The 21,650-nt window shown below is 35.6% G+C and overlaps 3 protein-coding genes across 14 annotated transcripts in view; all 3 read right to left on the bottom strand.

Moving 5' to 3' along the window:
* Nucleotides 1-1,806, bottom strand: part of LOC107673737 (ATP-dependent RNA helicase DDX18-like) — a 7,152-nt gene extending 5,346 nt beyond the window's left edge. Inside the window, exons 1-3 of the mRNA XM_016467487.1 lie at nt 1,570-1,806; nt 1,086-1,250; nt 736-918 (exon numbers count right to left, since the gene is read on the bottom strand). Of these exons, the coding sequence (XP_016322973.1) occupies nt 736-918; nt 1,086-1,250; nt 1,570-1,684 (463 nt within the window). The 5' untranslated portion in view covers nt 1,685-1,806. The remainder of the gene's footprint in view (nt 1-735; nt 919-1,085; nt 1,251-1,569) is intronic.
* An 801-nt stretch (nt 1,807-2,607) lies between these two features.
* LOC107673739 (transcription factor CP2-like protein 1) lies at nt 2,608-12,283 on the bottom strand. Of its 3 annotated transcripts, none has more exons than XM_016467491.1 (15): nt 11,915-12,283; nt 11,019-11,161; nt 10,454-10,527; nt 9,631-9,736; nt 9,402-9,508; nt 9,162-9,314; nt 8,691-8,801; nt 7,990-8,087; nt 7,855-7,906; nt 7,655-7,748; nt 6,767-6,857; nt 6,605-6,678; nt 6,361-6,503; nt 5,012-5,063; nt 2,608-4,627 (listed from the first exon to the last, which is right to left on the bottom strand). In XM_016467491.1, exons 1-15 carry the CDS (start codon nt 11,974-11,976, stop codon nt 4,590-4,592), a joined length of 1,398 nt encoding a protein of 465 aa, XP_016322977.1. In that variant the 5' UTR covers nt 11,977-12,283; the 3' UTR covers nt 2,608-4,589. The 3 variants fall into 3 exon arrangements, with proteins under 3 accessions (XP_016322977.1, XP_016322979.1, XP_016322976.1); XM_016467493.1 differs by having other exon boundaries at nt 6,596-6,678; nt 7,638-7,674; nt 11,915-12,279; XM_016467490.1 differs by having other exon boundaries at nt 4,389-4,627; nt 6,596-6,678; nt 11,915-12,275.
* Nucleotides 12,284-13,359: 1,076 nt separating this feature from the next.
* LOC107673735 (CLIP-associating protein 1-like) overlaps nt 13,360-21,650 on the bottom strand; it is a 79,966-nt gene continuing 71,675 nt past the window's right edge. For 9 of the 10 annotated variants that reach the window (XM_016467477.1, XM_016467484.1, XM_016467481.1 and 6 more), the window contains 7 exons: nt 21,390-21,630; nt 20,720-20,776; nt 19,399-19,571; nt 19,125-19,253; nt 16,694-16,900; nt 16,211-16,327; nt 13,360-15,105 (listed from right to left, as the gene is read on the bottom strand). In XM_016467477.1, coding sequence (XP_016322963.1) covers nt 15,019-15,105; nt 16,211-16,327; nt 16,694-16,900; nt 19,125-19,253; nt 19,399-19,571; nt 20,720-20,776; nt 21,390-21,630 — 1,011 coding nt within the window. In that variant the 3' untranslated portion in view covers nt 13,360-15,018. The remainder of the gene's footprint in view (nt 15,106-16,210; nt 16,328-16,693; nt 16,901-19,124; nt 19,254-19,398; nt 19,572-20,719; nt 20,777-21,389; nt 21,631-21,650) is intronic. The other variant, XM_016467480.1, reaches the window with a different exon arrangement.

Below are 21,650 nucleotides of genomic sequence, written 5' to 3' on the forward strand. Positions count from 1 at the left end.
GCAATTGATCGCATGCGACTGTCATGCGCATCTCGTCAGTAAAGCCGGTTCCGTGATTAGTAGTAAATCTCTATCACCTGCTTTCAGATGGAGCGGCATTTACTACACAGAGCCGTAGTTCACTGACAAGCTAGGCGATTTCGCGTTCATAATCGAATGAGATTCATCTGCAATTATGAACAATATTGCCTAATTGTCAGTGAACTACGGCTCTGTTTGGTGAATGCCGCTCCATCTGAAAGCACGTGCTGGAGATTTACTACTAATCACGGAAACAGCTTTACTGACGAGATGCGCATGACAATCGCATGCGATTAATTGCACAGCCCTACTGTACTGTATTCTTTATTTCATTTGTCAAAAACTTAATTGTTTATTTTTATAAAAAAAAACAAAAGGTTATTTTGCATTTCAAACAAAGCAAAGACAATGCAAAACCTTTTTATCACCAGCTAACTAAAAAGAAGCTTTAGTGAATTTACATTACTATACTACTTATTTTACTAGTAATGAAACATGCATCGCTAATTTTGTCTACGAATTACATATATATAGCATTTTTTATTTATGTATTGGTCAAAAAAAAAAAAAAAAAGCCAAATTGATTAGACATCACTCATTATTTTTCCCACTGAAATGAGTGGATAACTAGACAAACTGAACCAAGCTCAAATTATGACTCATCGCAGACTGTGTTTGACAGATTACAGGTTGTGCCATTTGTGCCATATTTACCTGTCAGACCAGAAGGAAGCTGCGGTCCATCTTCATCACTATCATCCTCCTCAGCTGAACCCTCTTTGTCATCATTTCCATTCTCTGGCACCTCTTCACATTCCTCCTCCTGTTTTTCATCCTTCTGTTGCTCTTCTTCTGTTGTCTCTTTAACTTCATCCTGCTTTTTGACCTTTTTCACACCTAAAGGACCAGATCCATTATTTAGTGTATGTGCATACATCTCAAATGCTATAATTAAATTGCATATATAGCAGTCTCCTCTCCAGTTACAAATATTAGCCAATGACATTCCCATAGTGACCAACCACTAATTAAACAACATATTCACAGCAATATTTCCTACTTACTAGATGTTGAGTCCCCTGTACCATCCAATTTTCTTTTCTTTTTCTTCTTCTTGATTTTCTGTGAGGTTTCGTTGTCCTCAGTGGAGACGCTATTCTGCTGCTCTTCAGTGACATTTGAAGCAGAATCACTGGTCACTTCAGATTCCTCCAGCTCAGTCTTCAGCTCTGCCAGATCGCAAACACATGCAGCACATTTCATCAACTCCGACGCACACTCAATATGAGGGGAGTCAGATAATGCATGGAAGGTACGTATTGGTAACATGTTCCTCGAGACAAATACTCAATAACACATACACAACATTATAATTATGATTTAATTAAACCTATATTTCCTATTGCTAGGTTAAATACAACTGACTAAAATACTGCATGGGGTAAGACTAAACTTTAGGAATGCTCCAAGAGCAGTGTGATTATCACATGCTGAATCCGAGATAACGTCTGAATTCATTATACATCACAGAGAAAATAGAAAAATCACCTCCGCCGTTTTCTTCTTCTTCTTCCTTCTGAGCTCTGAGCAATTTGCGTTGTTTATTTTTATCATTTCTCTTCTGAATTTTCTTGCGGAGAATCTTCATCTGCATGTCCGCCATGGCTGTCGACAAACACGTGTGTGCGTGCTGCGTGGGGTCCTTCGCTCAGCTGACTGACACTTACTATGCCTGACTGAAAATATTAAAGACCTTTAAAAAAAAATACTTGGCATCGTTGGTTTCAGTCGATTTCAACAACACCGTGTATGTTTGATTTTGATTTCGCACGTGTGGTTGGAAACGCCCGAATGGTCATACCGCCCTGTCTTCTGTACTAAAATATTAAGACAAGATGCAAAGTAATGACTAAAAATACGTAAATGTATACAAGACCTAAGTAAAATAAAAAAATACAAAACTTAAATAACTAATATAAACTAGTGATGCAAAGTCCGATTCATTTAATTGAACCGGTTCAAAAAGCCGATTCATCAAGCAATAACGTCTCGCATTTCTTTTCTAACAACTCAATGCCATATGTTGTATCAATGAAAAATTCAAACAAGTCATTTGTGTCAACGCATATTGAAACATTCAAAAATAAAGTTGTTTGTGTGAAAGCATATAGCTGATTATTGCATTATTATCAATGGTGTTTGTGGTCAGTTTCATTCGCGGATCCTCAGATGCGACTGACTGACCAATATTCACTAGCCTACAACTTGGATAAGATTCCTAAAAGTGTCACACCTACAGCACACATTACAGACATTGATGCACAAACGTTCTACGTGTCTACAGTATAAAGAATGAATAAACCAGTCTTATAAACTCCTTGATTTCGCTTAAGCAACTTTACGTTGGTTGAATCGGCTCATTCGGTTCTTTTTTAGTTGGACGTGCTACTTCAGCTGTAGCACTAAAGTTCGATTCAGTTCGATTTGTGAACCGGCTCGACCGGTTACTTCCTGAGAACCGGCTCAAAAGAACGATTCGTTCAAGAACCTAACATCACTAATATAAACAGGTGAGAGTGGCTTTAGAGTTGTTGATTCTATCCTGTGTAGGGATGGAGCTTAACCAGCAGCAGTTTAATACATTTTAAAACTTAATTGTATGAGAAACATCGGCTTACATACACGCATATCGGTTCCGCTATAAAATACATAATTTTGCTTAATGAAGCACTGACGCTCCCTAGTGGTGGAATAGAGAAAATATCCTATCGATTATTATTATTATTATTATTAATGCTGTATCCACCCGTGTTTGTGGACTGACAATTATGAAATTTAACATGCTGTTCCTTACGGTGATTTTGATATAATTTTAAATTAATTAAAGTCGATCATAAAATTATTTTAAACATGACAACCTGAACAAGGACTGAAATAAACGTTTATTATTTATTATGTAGAAATTATTCAAATTATTTTCTTTTAATACATTTTACGATTGATGTGGCGTCGTTTCCACCACGAGTCACGAACACATGTTGAAAATGGAAATGTACAAAAAAAAAAAGGTAGAATTCTCCCTGTAATGCATACAACGTTAGTAGACAAATTAAACTACTAAAAGTGTTAAGTGTTTACTTACTAAAAATCCGCATTGCTCACATTAAACGCACCGAAAACTATTAGACCGACAAATTATTCAAGTAACTCAATTTTATGGTCTGCATGTGTTGCTAAGCACATTTGTCTTTTGTCTGTGCCGCTACATGGTTTGGGAAATCGCGAGGAACACAGTGGATTCAGAGCTGATCACTGAAGTGTGCCGCTTTCCACTTCATGGAGTAACACACAAAATCAGCCCTACAAGTTTACTCGACTATACTAACCTCATGACTACAGAGGAATTGGAGGAGAATCCGGGTAGAAACCAATGTCTTTTGTCAATAAACTCTCTGTTTCATAACCAGCACATTTCACAAGCTGAACCTAGACAACCTACTGATACACATTACATCCCACGGAAAAGATTTGTACGACAAAGCAAAAAAAAAACATCTGATTCGTAAAACTGCTGTACGCACATAATATAAACCTATAAGCTTTCTTTGTGCACTTGAAGTGACAGGTGTAACTCATCACATCTGTTAGTGGGGTGATCGAAAACGGTACAAATAAAACAAGTTCATTTGTAACACACTCGAACATAAACATTACATTTATGACGAGAACGTTTACTATTCAAATGTATATAACACTTATGGCATTTTCCCTACAAAATACGTTTTTAAAAGCTTATCAAACAGCAAGGTTCATCACGATAAGGTCACCAAACCAACGGGTGTTATTGTAGTTTTGTGAAAAATACATAATCATTAATCAGTTACAAAAATGCAAATCTCAAAAGCATTGTGTGAGAAAAAGCAAAGCAAAGCAAAACATCCTGAGCAATAACTTTATTTAGATATCTTCAGTCTGTGAGGAACAAAAGAATCAATTCACGCCAACATTACTGAGAGATCATCTTCTGCTAGCAATTATTTAGGGATCTGTAAAATCCATGTTTGTGCACAATAGTGGCATTAGTATTAACACCAATATCTATTTTATAAATGGCCAAGTTTTTAATTAGTATTTTTATTTTTTTTTTAGAAACGTATCACATAAAACTTATTAGATTAAACAGAAACATAAATATATGACTTTTTTTTTTTGCTAAGGTCATCTGCACTGTAAATCATGTATTTGCTATTTCGTATCAAATAATAAAACAAAAGAAAAAAAGGTTTGAAAAAAAGAATGCTACAATACCACTGTAATGTGATAAAAAATAATTACTTTAAAACAGAAATTTATAAACTGAACAAAATATAAAATAATTAATATTTTAATTCGTTTCCAGAAAACCTTTCACAACATTCTCTCTTTAAAATACATAACGGTCATCTACATCATACAAAAATGATCCACATTCATTCAGCTCACATTCCACCAGGTGATATTTAACTTAGAAACAGTCCAGTATTGTGAAAATCAGCCAAAGGCACCTGCAATGCTCCAGTAGTCTCAGGTCACTTCAGTACAACATGGTAGCCATCATTACATTCATCTGCCATCACATAAGAAAAAACGTAGCCAATATTAAATGTAGTGTACATGTAATGGAGATTCAGACATTCTGCGACTATTTCAGTGTTGTTTTTTGCTTAATGTTTTAAATAGTAACTTGTTTTTCACAAAGACATTCCATTCTGAGGACTTTTTAACAGTAGCCTGCTCAGTGAGCCATGAAGGTCACAAGTGTGTCACAACCAGATGCTGTATGCATTATATAGAACTTGTGCTTATCAAAGTGTTTGCATTTAATGTAAAGTCAGCAAATATTTAGCCCTCAACACTGTTCTTTTGTGCATGTGCAATGGCAATTTTCACCACATAACTCCAGCGCCCAATCAGTGTAGTTAAGATAAAAATAGCATGTCCATGAAGTTACCTTTCATAGTGCTGATAATGAAGCTACACTCCTCTGTAAAGTTCTGCACCATCTGAAAAAAAACAAATACATGTAGAGTGACCTAAATGCATTCTAACACAATTTACTGATTGTTTTAACAGTGTATGCTTGGGTTACTGTATTTCCTGGCACTCTGATCCATTTGAACAATCAGTAACTGATTTCAGTTATGAATTTAAGAAAAAGAGTGTTGCTAAAGGCCAAGCCTATCATGCTTTTTGTCTATTTTTAGAGTTTATGTCATGATTCACTTTACTGTATGGAAGAGAGCAGTGTCAACATTATACTAAACACCTTTTGTGTTTTACAAAAAAACAGAACATTTTATTTTTGGGTAAACTAATATGCAGCCCCGCACCTGACGTGGGAAAAAATATATATCATGGCCACAAACTAAGAATTAGTTCCCACAACATATTAATTTGTTCCCTCATTTTAATTAAATGGTGGCAACGTTGTACAAATACACTCCCTTGTTTTAATTAAATCAAACCAAGGTAACAAACTACTGGCCACAATTTAATAAAATGAGGGAATGTATTAAGTCATTGGAACAAATCCTTAATTTGGGACCTAAAATGACAGAACAAATTAATAAAATGAGGGAATGAGTTCTTCATTTGTGGCCACAATAAATATATTTTTGTCCGCATGTCATTTGTGGAGCTCCGTAAACTAATCATAAACATAAATGTAAAAAATATAGATACAAAATATACTCCTGATATAGAAATGTACACTACCCTTGGGGTCAATAAAATTTATTTTCCTCTTCTTTGTAAGAAATTAATACTTTTATTCAGCAATCAAGCACTGAATTGGTCAAAAGTGACAGTAAAGACATTTCTATTCATCAAAGAATCCCGAAAAAAACTATCAGTTTCCACAAAAATATTAAGCAGCTCAACTGTTTTCAATGTTGATAATAATAAAATGTTTCTTGAGCAGCCAATCAGCATATCAGAATACATTTCTGAAAAATCATGTAACACTGAAAACTGGAGGAATGGCTGCAAAAAAAAATCAGTTTTCCATCACAGGATTAAATTACACTTTAATATATGAATATATATTAAATATATTAAAATAGAAAAAAGTTATTTAAAATAATATTTCACAATATTACTGTTTTTACTGTATTTGTGATCAAATAAATGCAACCTTGTTGAACATTAGAGACTTCTTTCAATAGAATTAAAAAAAATCTTACCAACCCCAAACTTTTGGATGAACTACTCCTTGGACAAGTTATATAACCGACATTTCCCAAATGATCTGTAATCTCTGAAATGTTCTGACTCAATTTTAAGCACTCTCTGCCCTCTTACCTCATCTGAAACCAAGATGTGGATCCCCGTCGGCCCCTGTCTGTATACGCGACGGATTTGCTGTGAGGGAGCATTATATAGATTGGCTATCTTCTCAGTGAGCTCAAGGACAGTTAGGTCCTCTAGGTAGAGAGCATGGTACACTACAGACAAAAACAATTAGAGAATTAAGAATAGAAGTAACACTTGTTTTGCATGTCACAACTATCATAAAGGATGCTGTGACGTCTCCTACCATCCTCACCCACTGCTTTGGTGTGCAGTTGGTTCCTGTTCTGTAGCTGGGATACATAGACAGTGAGACGAGGTTGTATACACCTGGGTAACATTGACACAGACATGTTGGGTACATGTTTGGACACATTTTAGGATGAATAGCAAGTGTTTGAACAAATATACAGCTCACCTTCCTTTGATTGCATTGAAAAGACGGATGCCGTCAGCAGGACCACAGATCTGAATGAAATCTTCTCTACTCATTTTTAGCAGATCAGAACCTGAAACATTAACAAAGCAGCTCAAATAGTAGTATAATATTTAAAATGGTGACATTTCTAGTAGAACACAATGGCTCTGTTTCAACGCGTAGTATGTTATTACTGTGGGTGAAGTGAGAGAAATGTTGATTATAAAACCACTATTCAAAAGTTTGGCGTTGGGAACATTTACTTTGTAAATGTTCTTGAATAAAGTCTCTAATGCTCACCAAGGCTGCATTTATTACATCAAAATACAGTAAAAGCAGTAATATCGTGAAATATTTAAAGCAGCAATTACATTTTAAAATGTAATTTAATGATGAATTTTCAGCAGCCATTACTCCAGTCTTCAGTGCCACATGATCCAGTGCCACATGATTAGGTGCTCCAAGAATCATTTCTTATTATTATTAATGTTGAAGACGGTTGTACTGCTCAATATTTTTGTGGAAACTGATATTTTTCTGATATCTGTGATATCCTTTTTCCCCTGATTCTATAAGTATAAAAGAACACTGTTACCCCAAACTTACGAATGGTAGTGTATACTTTTTATCTATTAGATACTTAAAAAAAAAATACAAAATTCAATTATAAATCGGCTGTTTACCCAATATTTGTGTGCTCAGTGCATTTTATGCTTATCTGTGTATCACAAGTTCTTAATTTAGCAACATGTTAACTCTAAACTACTAAATAAAAAAAATACAAATAAAAAAACCCCTCTTTTTATAAACATGGTGCCTTAGTAGGCAGTTCGCTAGAATTTGTAACCAAGTCAATAGCTGTAATTCTCACTGAATATTTCAGCCCACCTGAGAAGCCAGAGAAGAGCCTGCAGAAAGAGGAGAACCTATTACCATGGAGCCACTGCTGCGTGTCCTGCATGGAGGACGATGGCAACAGGTGCTACATGGCAAAAAGAAGAAGAATAGCATCACCATGTCCTCAAATACAAACCTATAAAGATAAGAGAGCATGACATTAATGTTTTTAACCTGCCCGCTATACTTACATCCGAACAGCTGGGCAAATGTAGCTCCCCCTGCTGGTCTGGAGAGCAGTTTCTATAAACGCAATAAGACAGGAGAGCAGTTGCTAGTTATGTTTATGTATTCATGGTGTGATTTCCTACTGAATAAAGACTCACTCTTCTGGGAAGCTGTAAGAAGTGTGAGCGATGTGATAACCAGGAGATGGAGTGTTGCTTGTTCTGCTGACTGATGGGGCTTCAGGCCAAGGGGAGCACTGAAAGAAAAAGAAATAGTTTACCTATGTTAGGTGGCTGTTTCGGCCCCACCTCTTGACCTTATTCTCAATATGGGCTTCTTCGGTCCAACAAGCAATCATGTGAATTCTATTCACATCTTACTTGTGGGAGAGAGCTTAATATTTCACTATGGCCAGTCAAAGTAAAGAGGCACTCACAGGAGACATGGAAAATTCAGTAGTTATAGATGTTTGATGTAGACCGCTAGCTTGAAAGATCGCAATCATTAACATATGGACAGATACTTCAGCTAAAAGGGAAAATTGTCATCATTTACTTACTGATCTGATACTGTATTGTTTTCTGTCTTACTTGAAATACAAAATTACATATTACATACTGAAGATTATCAGTATTAAAAAAAATACTTTGCATGAAAATGAAAATGTATGGAATTTACTGCATGGTGCTTTTTTTGTTATTTTTAGAGCTGTATAAATCAAGATATAATTTCTTTGTATGGAAAGAGGATATTCTCAGACATTCTGTTTTATGGAAAGCAACAATACAGCTGTATGAAATGACATTATGATGTCTGATGACACAAACAAGCTCAAATGCTACCAAGGCAGATGTCTCACTTCAGTCAGCACTGTCGTTTTATAGGATGGTTGATATTTTTCTCTATACTGAGGACTCTTTTTCTCAATCTTCTCTCTGTCAGTCTTGAGTTTGCGATCTGCGCCTTTTGGCTTAAGGAGAGAGAAAAAAATCATAGGGATAGTTCACCCAAAAATGACAATTCTGTAATCATTTACTCACCCTCATTTTGTTACAAAACTGTATGACCTTCTTTTTTCTGTGGAACATAAAAGAAGGTATTTTGAGAAATGTCTGTGTTTTTTTGTTGTCCATAAAAATGACAGTCAATGGGGCCAATGTTGTTTGGTCCCCAACATTCTTCAAAATATCCTCTTTTGTGTTCCACAGAAGAAAAAATGCATGCAGGCCATGACGTGAGGGTGAGTAAAGTAACATCAAAATAAATAAAGTTATTTCACACATTTTCATTGTGTATTGGTTATCTTTTAAGAGTCTAAAAGATGCTCTACCTTGAAGACTTTGACCTGGCAGCTGGCAGAGAGCATGTGTTCAGTGTATTCTCCGTGCTCGCCGGCTGAGAAGGTGTCTATCTGAATGCGGAAGGGGACACCCTTCTCTCCACCATGTTTTCTAGGAGTGAACTCAGTGCTAATGCAGTTTACCTGGATATAAAGAAACATAAAAGTTACCACCAGTGTTACTCAGTTTAGAAAACTAGTATGGAGGTCAGGGAGAGATAAAACGTGCACCTGAATGAACACGGAGGCATTTTTGTCAGGATCCCAGAGAAACTCTATGGTGTTGAGCTGCAGTGGGTGGGCTCGAGGCTCCATTATGCCCACCGACAACGGGATATCTGAACATACCAAGTTGTACATTGTAAATCATATGACATATGTTTGCCACAATGCAGTTTGAAAACAAATTTTGGCAAGATGGTCCTTTAGAAAGGTCCTTTATTAGGAAAGCAGGTCCCACCTATATCCAAGATTCTGTCTCCTGGTCGGTTCCACCTCCATCCCTCCAGCTGCTGATGCTCTGTGTACTGCAGCCGCCGGTCATGGAAAACTACACGCACAATACTCTGAAAACAGCATAGGACAGTCTGATGTCAAGAGAGCATCACACATATCCCCATGACTAAAACCAAGTAGTATTTTCTTGCATTCTCTTCAGTATTTCATAACACAGCTCACATTTAAGACTTCAGTGTTTACTTTAATGATGCCACAAATGTTTACAATTATGTTACCACAAGTGTCAACTATGAACTTTCACATACAAGTGTATTGACTGCATTACATTTTTAATTTGGTATGTTGCATATTTTTTTGTCCCATTGACTATGGTGTATTTGTAGCTGTATATTGTCATTTATATATATTTTTTTATTTGTATATTAACAATATTGCTATAATCCAGAATATTTACATTTTGTATTTTTATATTGATGCTCACAAACAAACAAACAAACCTTGAATAGGCCTCTTGTTGGATAACAACCTAACAATTTACCATCAGTTGTTGAAAATGTAGAAAATTATGGGAGAATATTTCAAAGATCATCTTGTACTTCAGTATAAGAACATCTGGCCATCTGTACAAAACTTCACATTATCACTAATTCCATAAATACTGTACCACAATGTTTTACATTTTTTGGGGTTTAAACAGAAAAAACCCTATGTCTACTATTTAAAACTGCTACTATTTAGCAGTAATAGTATTTCTATTGTATAGAAAGGTGATGAACACTGAAACAAGGTTACATAGTGGAAATAACATAATTCCTTTAACCTACCTTTATATATTTACTGCTTATATCTGTATACTCCACTAGTTTCCTGTTAAGCATACGGATTTCATAGGACTGACCTATAGTGCATTAAAACAAGACAGATTAAAATGAAAAGGCAACTAATCAGATAAAATGCCAGTGAGAATTGTATGACTGTTTAAACACATTGACAGTACATTTTGTAATGTTGGTTTTACTGCCAATGCACAAATTATTTATATTATTATAATGTAAACAAAAAACCAACACAGAACTGAATGAATGTATAGGAACAAAATTATTTATAACCCTCAAAATAAAAAGTTAAAAATCACATTTACAGCAAAGACCGTTTATTGTGATTTTCTTGAAAGTTTTCTTAGGTTCACTCTTTATGTAGTGTGTTGTTGGTTTTAATATAGTCATGGACTTCAGACATAAACAACTTTTGGTTACACCATGAAGACAAAAGTACAGACTGATATGTACAAGGAAAAAAGTTATTCTCATAAATCGTAGTGCTTTGAATGCAGCATTAAATGCTGACTTAAGTTAAACAAGCACAATAAGGTTAGTCATTTAACATTACCTTGATTTAGATACGTGAGTGTTTCGTCCTGGAGTTTCACAGCTGGAGATGTGGCTGCACAAAGCACATGATGAAAAGGAGACACTCCGATCTCAGTGGACTGCTGCTCCTCCTCATGCTTGAGAAACGGAGCAAGAGCATCTCTGAGAGAGAACAAGAGAAGCAGAAAACGTCATGCCAAGTGACAATGGCACATTTTGAAGTACTTTGGAGACGCACAATAATGCAAGAATATGATATTTCAGAATTTGCTTTGCTATATATCCAAGTATCAATATATACTCAATACATTCACAAAAAGCAGAAAAAGATTAATTCAGAATGAAACGTAAATGTGACCCTGGACCACAAAAGCAGTCTCAAGTCGCTGGGGTATGTTTGTAGCAATAGCCAAAAATACATTGTATGGGTCAAAATTATAGATTTTTCCTTTATGCCAAAAATCATTAGGATATTAAGTAAAAATCATGTTCCATGAAGATATTTTGTAAATTTGATGATTTATACATCTCAATTTCGAAAAATTGACACTTGAGACTAGTTTTGTGGTCCAGAGTCACAAATGTCTACTTTGCACTCAAGAATAATTGCAGACGAGTGACGAGATTTACCTTGAAGTGGCTTTTCAGAAAACAAAAATTCTACTGGCTGATTATTGACTTGATTCTTACTTAATAAATGAGTCACCCAAGGTATCATACCTTTCCTTTATCTATATACAGTATGTATTTTATTTTTCTTAAAAAAACAAACAAAAAAAGTATTCAGGTATTTTTTAAAAACGGTTATTTGTTAGAAATTAAGTAATGTTAAATAATTATTTAACCATTAAAAAAAAAAAAAAAAGTAAAATAAAATTCAAAAAAATGTAAGACGACTGTCTAAAAAGCACTTACCGTATATAATTATTTTGCGCGTGCTGTTGGTAGGTTTCAGGATGGCTGTGCCAAAACAGCATACTCTCCAGTTCGATGACGTTCTTATCCAAAAAAATATGAGTAGCCAAGCACGTGGTCGCCGGTGAGGGAACCGTGAGGGCCGCAAAAGCTTTTCTGAGCCCAACGTGTCCGCAGTCTTTTATGCCCGCGTGACGGCCGTCAGGTGAGCTGTGAGTGTCCGTCACTCTGCCTGCATCCTCTGTCACCTGCACCGACGCTCTGACGGACTCTGCTGGACCGCTCGTTTAATAACAGACGCAGTCGGTAAAACTGACACGGTGTTGTTTTGGCACAGGCTGACTCTGACATCAAAGGTCAATAAGAAGTATCTGATAAATCATACTTTGCGTGCAGAATTGTGCGTGTGCGCGTCTTCTACATTTTCACATCTGTGCTGATGGAAAGCCTTGACATCATTGACAGAGGGCGATACTAAAACAAACGTAAATATTTTGGTGAATCTCACAAAAACTGTCAAGAATGTCCAGATTATATTTCACCCTAAAATAAAGTAAAACAAAAAGTCATACACATGTCAAAATCTATTTTGCATAAATAAAAATACACCTTACAAATACAAAAAAAAAAAAAAAACCTACTGTACTTGCCTTTTTTGCATTTTTGTGTTGTATTTAATAGTAGTTGATTATGATGAGTTTGATTAAATAAATCTTTGTGTCCAGACAGGATGACTCATTATTGTTTTACATAAAATTATATTTTTTTCCACATTGAATGTTTGAGGAAAATGTAATTTAGCACAATCTGCCGTCATAAAAATAAATTCACAATGCAAAATAAAAAAAAAAAATTATTTCGAATTATGTATATAACTTCATGTTTTGATTTTGAGGTGTTGTATAACCTGGTCAGTTCTTCAGCACTGGACATTTGTGGCACTGGACTAACTAGGACTGAATACACATTATCACATATGACTTAGTTTATAAATGTACTGGTGCATGAATTGTTGTTGTGAGTTGTTGATAGCACATTCAAAACCCTGACACATTTTAGTTTAAAATAATCATCACAATAAATTCATGTTTCTGGTTGTTTTAATTCTAGGCCAGACTTAGGTTGGTGTAAATCTATCACAAGCCTTTGAGAAGAAAAAAAAAGATAAAGAAAAAATAAAACCTGTACATTGGGACAGGAAATAAAAACAAATTTATAAATACAATAGCGTATCTGTCCAATAACAAAGTCTAACATGCGTAGTGAACAATTTGATGGAATACCATTAGAGGTCAACATTTGAGGAAAATCAAGGGGTTTAACTTAATACTTGCATTGTTGATCCTCACAGTTGAATTTGTTCGTTTTATTTTTATGAATAACCCCAGTCTAAACCAAAATGATGGTCCATGGTCTGAATCAGTTAAAATCCATTAGAAAGAAACGCTGCATCAAACAAGGGTACGCACACTTAGCATACCAATAAAAGCCACATGCCCCAGTATATAATACTTAAGGAAAGTAGGGTGCTTTCAAATGTCTGTCCTTAATTTCTAATATGGTCTGGTTCACAGCCTGAGGACAAACAGACATTTTGGTCAAATCTGTGAGACCCATTTGAGCTTTGCACTGGTCTACTTCCCCACCTGGGCAACATATTAATAATAACAATAATAATACTGTATTTACAGACCGACCAGACCGCTGATGTGGCACAAACAGCCAAACCTAGGTCAGTCACGGCAGCACAGGATGGTTACGTCATCAAAACATGCAGGCTATTTGTTAACGTGCAAAAGAGTGCAACACCTTTTTTACCTTAATTTTGTTTGTGTGTGTGTGTGTGTGTGGGGGGGGGGTGGGGGGGAGCAATGATTGAAAGGTATGTACAAAACAGTAAACGCCCAGCACTTAACATCAGATGGAAAAAAATCTCCAGATGAACAAGGAAAAAGAAAGAGTTCAGACCTTTCAGAGAACATCACATCACCTCTAGTTCTTGAGCCAGATTAGAGGGTTTTCATTATTAGCGTCGTAGACATGCTTTAGCAGTGTAGTACGAATGCCTGTGGACATGTATACAGTCTGAGTTTTGAAAACAGAAAAAGGAACGTAAGGCATAGTAGTTTTGAAATTTCCATCACAATCCTCTTGCTACAAGAACAAAGTGTAAATCGGTTTGATTTCATTAATTGTTTCTTGTCTGAAGATGCCCCTGGTCATGTTTCCAGCTCCACTGAGTGTGAACTTTTAAATATCCAAGTGTGTTGTGGCTTGCATGTTTACTCACAAAACCCTTTGCTTTTTTCCCCAAAGATGAAAGGAACAGCTCTACATTCAGAAGTTTGTCCTTGTATTCTGTAGTGTGGCCCACATTTTTAACACCTAATCCATCCTATAATAAAATCAACACAATTGCTTTACATTAGCCTTCTTAAAGACTTGGAAACAAACAATTTCCTACACTTTCAACATTATGGGATGTGGTATTGCGGTCCCATGAAATAAAAATGAATATAAGAATGTTTTAATCCTACATTTTTGTTTTTTTTGGGTTGTCATTGTAGCCAAACCTACAAATTACTTACATTTTTCTCTTTTCTTTACATTTATCACTCGGCCAGCCAAATGATCCACTAGCATTAATTGAAATTCAAGTGATGTATTAGTTAACCCAAATTGTGTCCATTTAAAATATCCTAATAACTCAATTAAACCTTTAACACCACTTGCAAACAAGAATAAGTTATTACTAATAAATGTAGTTAACGAATCACCTCTTCAGAAGCTGAAGATAGCTTGTTTGCTCCAATTATGGAAGCAATGCCAATCATGGAAGATCTGTTCCCTATCAAAAAGCCGGCATGCATTTTTCTCGATCCGAACCTCTTTACATTCAATGTTTCACAGATGGAAAGATGCATGAGACACTAAGAGGTTTCCAGGAGCTGGATGAAAAGAAAAGTTCTGATTGCAGTGAGCAACATATCTCTCTGGGAAAATCCAGCAAGACTGTGATGAAGCAATAAAAAAAAAAGGATTCTGGAGGAGGCACAACTATGTTCCCAAATGCACGTGTAGGGCACTGATTAGAGTACATCCGGCTAGCTGTGAGACGACATGTCTGAAGAACTGCTGCTGTTGCTGTTGGTAGTCTGGGCCCTCTTAATATACAGATTTAGCAACTTCATCTGTGGAAATAAAAGCCAGAGGGTGAATTTGAATACAGCATATGCTAATACTCATACAGACCACTGACTTGTTTCGCAGATAAGAGCATGTATTTGCACTTTCTAGTTATGTTATCTTAGAAGGTCATGGTTAATGTTTACTTCTGCATTTTGTCTAAAAATGTGAATGTTTTCTCTTAAGGGCAATGTAGGTGATTTCACAAAATATGATGCAACAAATTGACCATTTCACAGAAAAAATACTCAGTACTACACTGTATCAATATCAGTATTTTAAGTAAAATGTCATTAGTATAAACTTTATGAAATTTAAGGCAATTAAGCACAAATATCATTAATGTAAAACAAAAACAAAAAAAATTAATTTTCCGTTAAAAAAAGAAGAAGAATGGTTTAATAATTTAATAAAGATTTATTTAAATTCAAATGTTTACACACTATGGTAGCTTTAATTGTACTAATTTTAGTTTATGCTGATTTAAATAAAAGAAGAACAACAACAAAAAACACCATTACAGCTATGAGAAAGGTAGAATTTGTGCTTAATTATCTTGACAAATATATTACAATGCAAGAATTCATAATGGTCTGATTTTTTATTTTTTGAGAAATGTGATTTTGGGATGAAATATGACCTGAAAGAGTTGAATAATGAAATTCATCCCTTTAGTTTTTTGGTAACACTTTACAAGGTCTCAATTGTCATCATTAGTTGATGCATTAACTAACATGAACTAAGAACTAACAATATAATTGTACAGCATTTATTATCCTTTATGTTAGTTCACACTAGTACATTAACTAATGCTAACAGATACACCTTTTGATCTTAATAATGTATTAGTAAATGCTGAACTTAACATTAACTAAGATTAATAGATGCTGTATAAGTATTGTACATGTTGACTAATGTAGTTAACTAATGTTAACAAATGAAACCTTACTGTGCTGTGAAAGCCAAGTGCAATGAAAGTAGACCAAATACAAAAAACTTGGACCAGCTAAAAGCAGAGGAGGGCACAAATAAATAGAGGACTGAGTGATAAGCAGGCTGAACAGGGTGAACCTTTTGGTGGACTTTGAGTTGGCGTGCACGTGAACATACCTTGCTGCCCGTGAGCTGGGCCAAGTGTGGCTTCAGCTCCTCACCAATCACAGAGTAGATGGCCACCAAACAGAACACGCTGGCCTTGCGAACACTACTCTCTGTGTTATCATAGCCCTGCAGACAGATAGATGGTTTTAGCATTAACATCTTCACACACACACACGCACACATCATCAAAAGTGCAAAAGTACAAAGAAGGCATGTTGACTATGCTCCCAATCTTCCCAATGCAGACATTGCTAATATACTTAATACTGACCCAATTTTGTCCACTGGGGTGAACAAAAGTCACTGAACAGCTTCCTCTATCTCAATTCTCATTCTCCATTCTGGTACATGAAGTTTGGGTATATATGCAATGTTTGTAACTACTTGCCCAGACATTCTAAGATGTCTCTCTGACCATGATATAGCTGCAAAGTGACAGAAGTGGAGAGATGAATTTTTTACCATAAAATGCTGCTAATGTGCAATACTCACTTGTAGGAGGCCAGGGATGATATCTGGCAGCAGCTGATGCAGCGACTCCCTGGCAATGCGCTCAACCACTTTGCTCTGCATCTTAATAGCAGCTAGGTTGATGGGATAGTCTGCAGTCTGTACGATGGGACACAGCACTTTGATGCATTGCTCTGGGTGAATGGAGCTAGCCAACGTAGAGGCAGCCTCTTCAGCCGCCCTAACCACCTGCACATATAAGGTCAAGATGGCACTTGAGTGAGTTTGTTAAGTTTAACAGCCTGAGATCAAACATAAAACTGGTTGGGAAAAAATTGGTCACAGGCCACAGGCCAGTACTTCATTCATTTATTCATTTAGGTGTTGGATTTGTTGACTTGGGTCATCTCATTTTAGATGTAACCAAGGTGTTCAGTGTCCAGAGGCGCAGGTGTTGGATTTAAAAAGGGATTAAAGAGACCAATCAGCTCATTTTACTCTCAATGAGACCATTACAAAGAAAAAAATCACCTGGCCAGCTTGATTTCTCAGAAACAGTGTGGTCACATGTGAGAGGTATTATGGTGACAATGGAGTTAGGTTTAAAAGAATATATTTCCATACTAGAATAAATTCATGTACCATAAAACTAGGTTTAATCTGATTGCATTACTACAATATTATCACAGACTGCCATTCAAAAGTAAAAGAAATTAAAATTTTTATTCAGCAAAGATTAAAATGATCAAAAGTGACAGTAAAGACATTTATAATGTCATTATAATAAATGTATATTTCAAATAAATGCTGTTCTTTTGAATCCTTAAAAAATATATTAGTTTCCACAAAAATATTAAGCAGCACAACTTTTCAACATTTCCAGCTTATTAGAAAGATTGTGGATCTGAAGGGTTGTGTGTAGGGTTGTGACGGTGAGGAAATTTCCCCACCGGTTAATCGACGTGTGACAACACGGATAATACCGGTATCACCGTGGGGGCAGGGGCGTTCCCTCTTTTCCTCGCTTTCCTTCGCTTTTAAATAGCTTGTAAAAGCGGCATGCGCATTTTACTTTCACTTTCAAATAGCGGCAATTCGGAGTAAAGCAATTGTTTGTTTTTAGTTTGTTTGAATTTTCCCTCTTTTCCTCGCTTTCCTTCGCTTTTAAATAGCTTAAAAGCGCCGTGCGCATTTTACTTTCACTTTTGAATTAGCGGCAGTTCGGCATCAATTGCTTGAATGCAACAACAAAATACAACGTCACTTTAGTGTATATATAAAACATAGAACATTTATTAACAAAACAAATAAAAATACACCATGCTATAGGGCAGGCTATGCCTAATATAAAATAACAAATAACTTACATAAAGTTTAAATAGGTATACAAAACTGGAAATAGGCTAAGTAAACGTATAATATATATAACCAAATAAATAAGAAACGTAGAACGTTTATTAGCAAAACGAGTAAGAAAGCTTGGAGGCACGGCATACACCTTGATGTCAAACAAAATAAAAGTTTAAATAAAGTAAAAATCAGCAAACAATGTAAAACCAATTAAATAAGAAACAAATGTTTAAAAAAACTTCCAAAATCACCTTAGATAATCGGCAAAAGTCAACAGGCTTTTCAAAATCCAAAATATTGCCAAACAGGTGTTTTTGCATTTCATTTCGAAACTAAATCATCCGCGATCGTCTTGTCTGTCTCACCTCACTCTTCTTGTCAGTCAGCTCAACTCACTCTCCTCACTGGATAAATGAAATCTGATCTGTGATGCAACTGTCGTTCAACTGCATTGAGCAGCCGCGTTCAGTTTTTAATTGTAGTGTCTGTTCTTTTACTGAACTAAATTATTTTTATTACTATAAAATATCTAAACGACGGTGGGGGTCGGTGACGCAGTGGGCAAGTGACGTAACGGGTGTTGCGGCTTAACACCGGTATCACCGTCAGCACCGTCTATTGCGGCAAGCCTAGTTGTGTGATATTGAAGACTAGCGCAATGATGGCAGAAAATTTTGCTTTGCCATCACAGGAATAAATTACATTTTATAATACATTAAAATAGAAAAAGTGTTATTTTAAAATGTAAAAACATTTCACAATATTACTTTTATTACTGTATTTTTGATTAAAAATAAATGCAGCCTTTAAAAAAATATATTAAAATACATTAATTTATAATTATAGTATAATAATTTATGGATTTTGTCTTCATCACACATTATTATTAAAATTCTAGCTTTTAATATAATCAAAATATTTGTGAAAACTGCTAAGAATTAAAATGACAGAATACCCAATACATTTCGCCCCTGCTATAAGGCACAAACAACCCAAAGCAGCAATGTGATACTTTATTCACAACTTTTTGCAGTATAATCATCACAATATTGTACTGCCTTAATATCAACTGGAGGTTAAAACAGATATTAGTTGTGAATATTTTAAGGCGGCGGATTCTAACCTCTTTATGAGAGTCCTTATGGGCTTCTAGTGTCTTCATGATTGTGAGTTCTGCATAGTTCTTGAAGCGTGCTGGCTGGTTCCTCAGAATCTCCTTCAGAACCCGTAACGCCAGAGCACGGATAGTGTGCTTAATAATCAGACAGAATGCATACTATCATTATTAACCACTACAGATACACACAGACACAAAAATCAAATTGATATATGAAAAACTTTAGGACTATATAGAACGTGTAAATTGAGGATGCAAGTTATATGACGCTTTAACTCACATCCTTGTCCCCGAGTGTCTCCAATAGCAGCAATAGGATTGTTTTGAAGTGTTCGTCCCACACAGCCAGGCTGTCCTCACGAGCAATCTTCAACAGCTCGATCAAAGCCCCCTTCCTCTCCTCCACTCGGTCATTGTGATTAGACAACTCCTTCAGTAAGTCTGCCACCAGATCTGTATGATTCAAAATGATTCAAGTCAGAGCTGAAGACAAGCTGCATAAACAAACTGTTGCTCTATTTTAATTGTACTGAAGCACTTCGGCTTTTTTTCTGTTTTGAATATGATATTCTATATTATTGAATCTTATGAAAACTGTCAAGAACATGCCTGGGTAATATTTCACCTGAAAAGCTGAAAAAAAAAAAAGTTCTTAAAAACTATAAAAAAATAATTAAATATAACTAATAAAATATATATTTAATATACTAAATGTATTAAATATAAATAATAAAATAACTTTAAAATATTAAATTGTTAAGTATCTATACATTATGGCAGTACTTCAAATTTATTTAGGATTTTGTAGTGGCATTTTGTTTAATTCATATTTATAGTAATACCGTACACTAACAAAATACTAGATGACCGTAATTACAATTATCAATTAAATGAAATAATATAATGGAAACTGCAAAAAAAAAAAAAAGACAAAAAAAAAAAAGAAAACTTGGTTCTAATTTTTTTTTGTAAGATTCAACCTTCTATGTCATCATTATTAGCCAAGCAAAGTGCAAAGTAATACTGTTTAGACATTAGTTTTTGTTAGTAGTAAGAAAGGTTTCAGCATTCACTTAGGTTAATCACAGAGGTTAATCATATTTGCTTCCAAGTTATAATGAGTTACAACGTGTTTGCAAACAGTGAAGCTCTGTTAGTTGTAAACCAAAAGAAGAAAAAAATATAACTGCATACTCACTTTAGCACTGTTTATTTATTACCAACGTTTCGGCCAAACAAGTGGCCTTTGTCAAGGTTTTTCTTCATTAGTCTGCTCCTTTAACTTGCACCTCAAAAAGGTGTGCGTTTGCTTTACTACTTTATTAGTTGTTAACCAAAACACATGTGAATCAACACTATCGTCCCATATAATTAGAACATACAGTCACCTCCATGAATGACCCTATTGCCTTATATTATTGAAGGTGGCCTTTAGCAGTTATCACATGACCCTGTTACCAAAGCAATAGTGTCATTTAAGAAAGGTTGACATCACATCATATTGAGAAACTGAGATGGATGACACTGAAAGACAGGAGGTGGAAGGGTGGAAGTAAATGAAGAAAAGTGCAACAGTCTTGTTTAAGTGTGCAGGTCTTTACCAGGAGTAAAGCCCTTGGGCAGCACCATCTTGTTCTCACCACAGTCTTGCCGACGGCCTGTAGAAGGGGAGGGACAGGAGGGGTTGGGGAACAGCAGGGGAAATGATGACACACAAACTCCACTATCCTACGTGCTACACCTGCATCTCTGACACTTACGCTTACAGGGGGTTAATCACTTATTTATGTTTTGTTATGGTCTCTGGTCATCATGTTGCTCACACTGTCGAACAGCTTTAGAGTTGAAAGGTGTAATTTCTGCAGCAACAGTGTCTGCCCACTTTTGCAGCGATCTTGGTTAAAAAAAAAAACTTCATAAAATATTATAAATTGTTTCTATATAATTTTTCATTAAGATATTTATTTACTGTTTCTCCTTAAAAATATAAGTTGAAAGTGTAGGGATGATGAAAGAATGACTTTTTCAAGAAATATAATCAGGCCTAATCAGGTCTACTGTGTCTAAAATCTGTATTGAGTATCATGAGATCCAGTGCTCTATCTGTGGCCTAGTCATCTAATTTTTAGTATTTATACTTCGATTATTAAGATTCAGAATTTCTTGCTATTCTTGTTTTTCCTTGTTACACAATAACAGTCAATGGGAGCAGTATGGAGTACAGATGACGTGGAAGTGAAGGTATGAGCTTAGAGAGGCGTATTGACTCACAGTCTCGGAACTGCTCCACGTCGTCATCAAAAATGGCCTCCTTCAGGGCGCTTTTGTCATAGGCCGTGATCGTGTCTCCATAGCCATAGGGTGCAAACTCCCTTGACCGTGGCACAGCGAAAGACCGCGGGGACGGTGTGTTAAGCAAAGATGTCTTGTTATCCAAAGCGGTTCGACCCCCTTCCATTACATCCAACCCCAGTCTTGCATCAGACCCCGGAGAGAACCCTTCCTTCCCAGCCTAAAACAGGAAGAGAGAAA

The sequence above is a fragment of the Sinocyclocheilus anshuiensis genome, unplaced genomic scaffold, assembly GCF_001515605.1.
Source record: "Sinocyclocheilus anshuiensis isolate Anshui unplaced genomic scaffold, SAMN03320099.WGS_v1.1 scaffold808, whole genome shotgun sequence".
Classification (NCBI taxonomy): Eukaryota; Metazoa; Chordata; class Actinopteri; order Cypriniformes; family Cyprinidae; genus Sinocyclocheilus; species Sinocyclocheilus anshuiensis.

Excerpts from the sequence above, each read along its gene's own strand:
- LOC107673739 (XM_016467490.1), bottom strand. The coding sequence starts at position 11,976 with ATGCTGTTTTGGCACAGCCATCCTGAAACCTACCAACAGCACGCGCAA. Across the intron at positions 9,737-10,453 it reads TAAGCAGTAAATATATAAAG|AGTATTGTGCGTGTAGTTTT; the intron begins GTAGGTTAAAGG and ends TGCTGTTTTCAG. Across the intron at positions 7,749-7,854 it reads ATTTGCCCAGCTGTTCGGAT|CACCTGTTGCCATCGTCCTC; the intron begins GTAAGTATAGCG and ends TTTGCCATGTAG.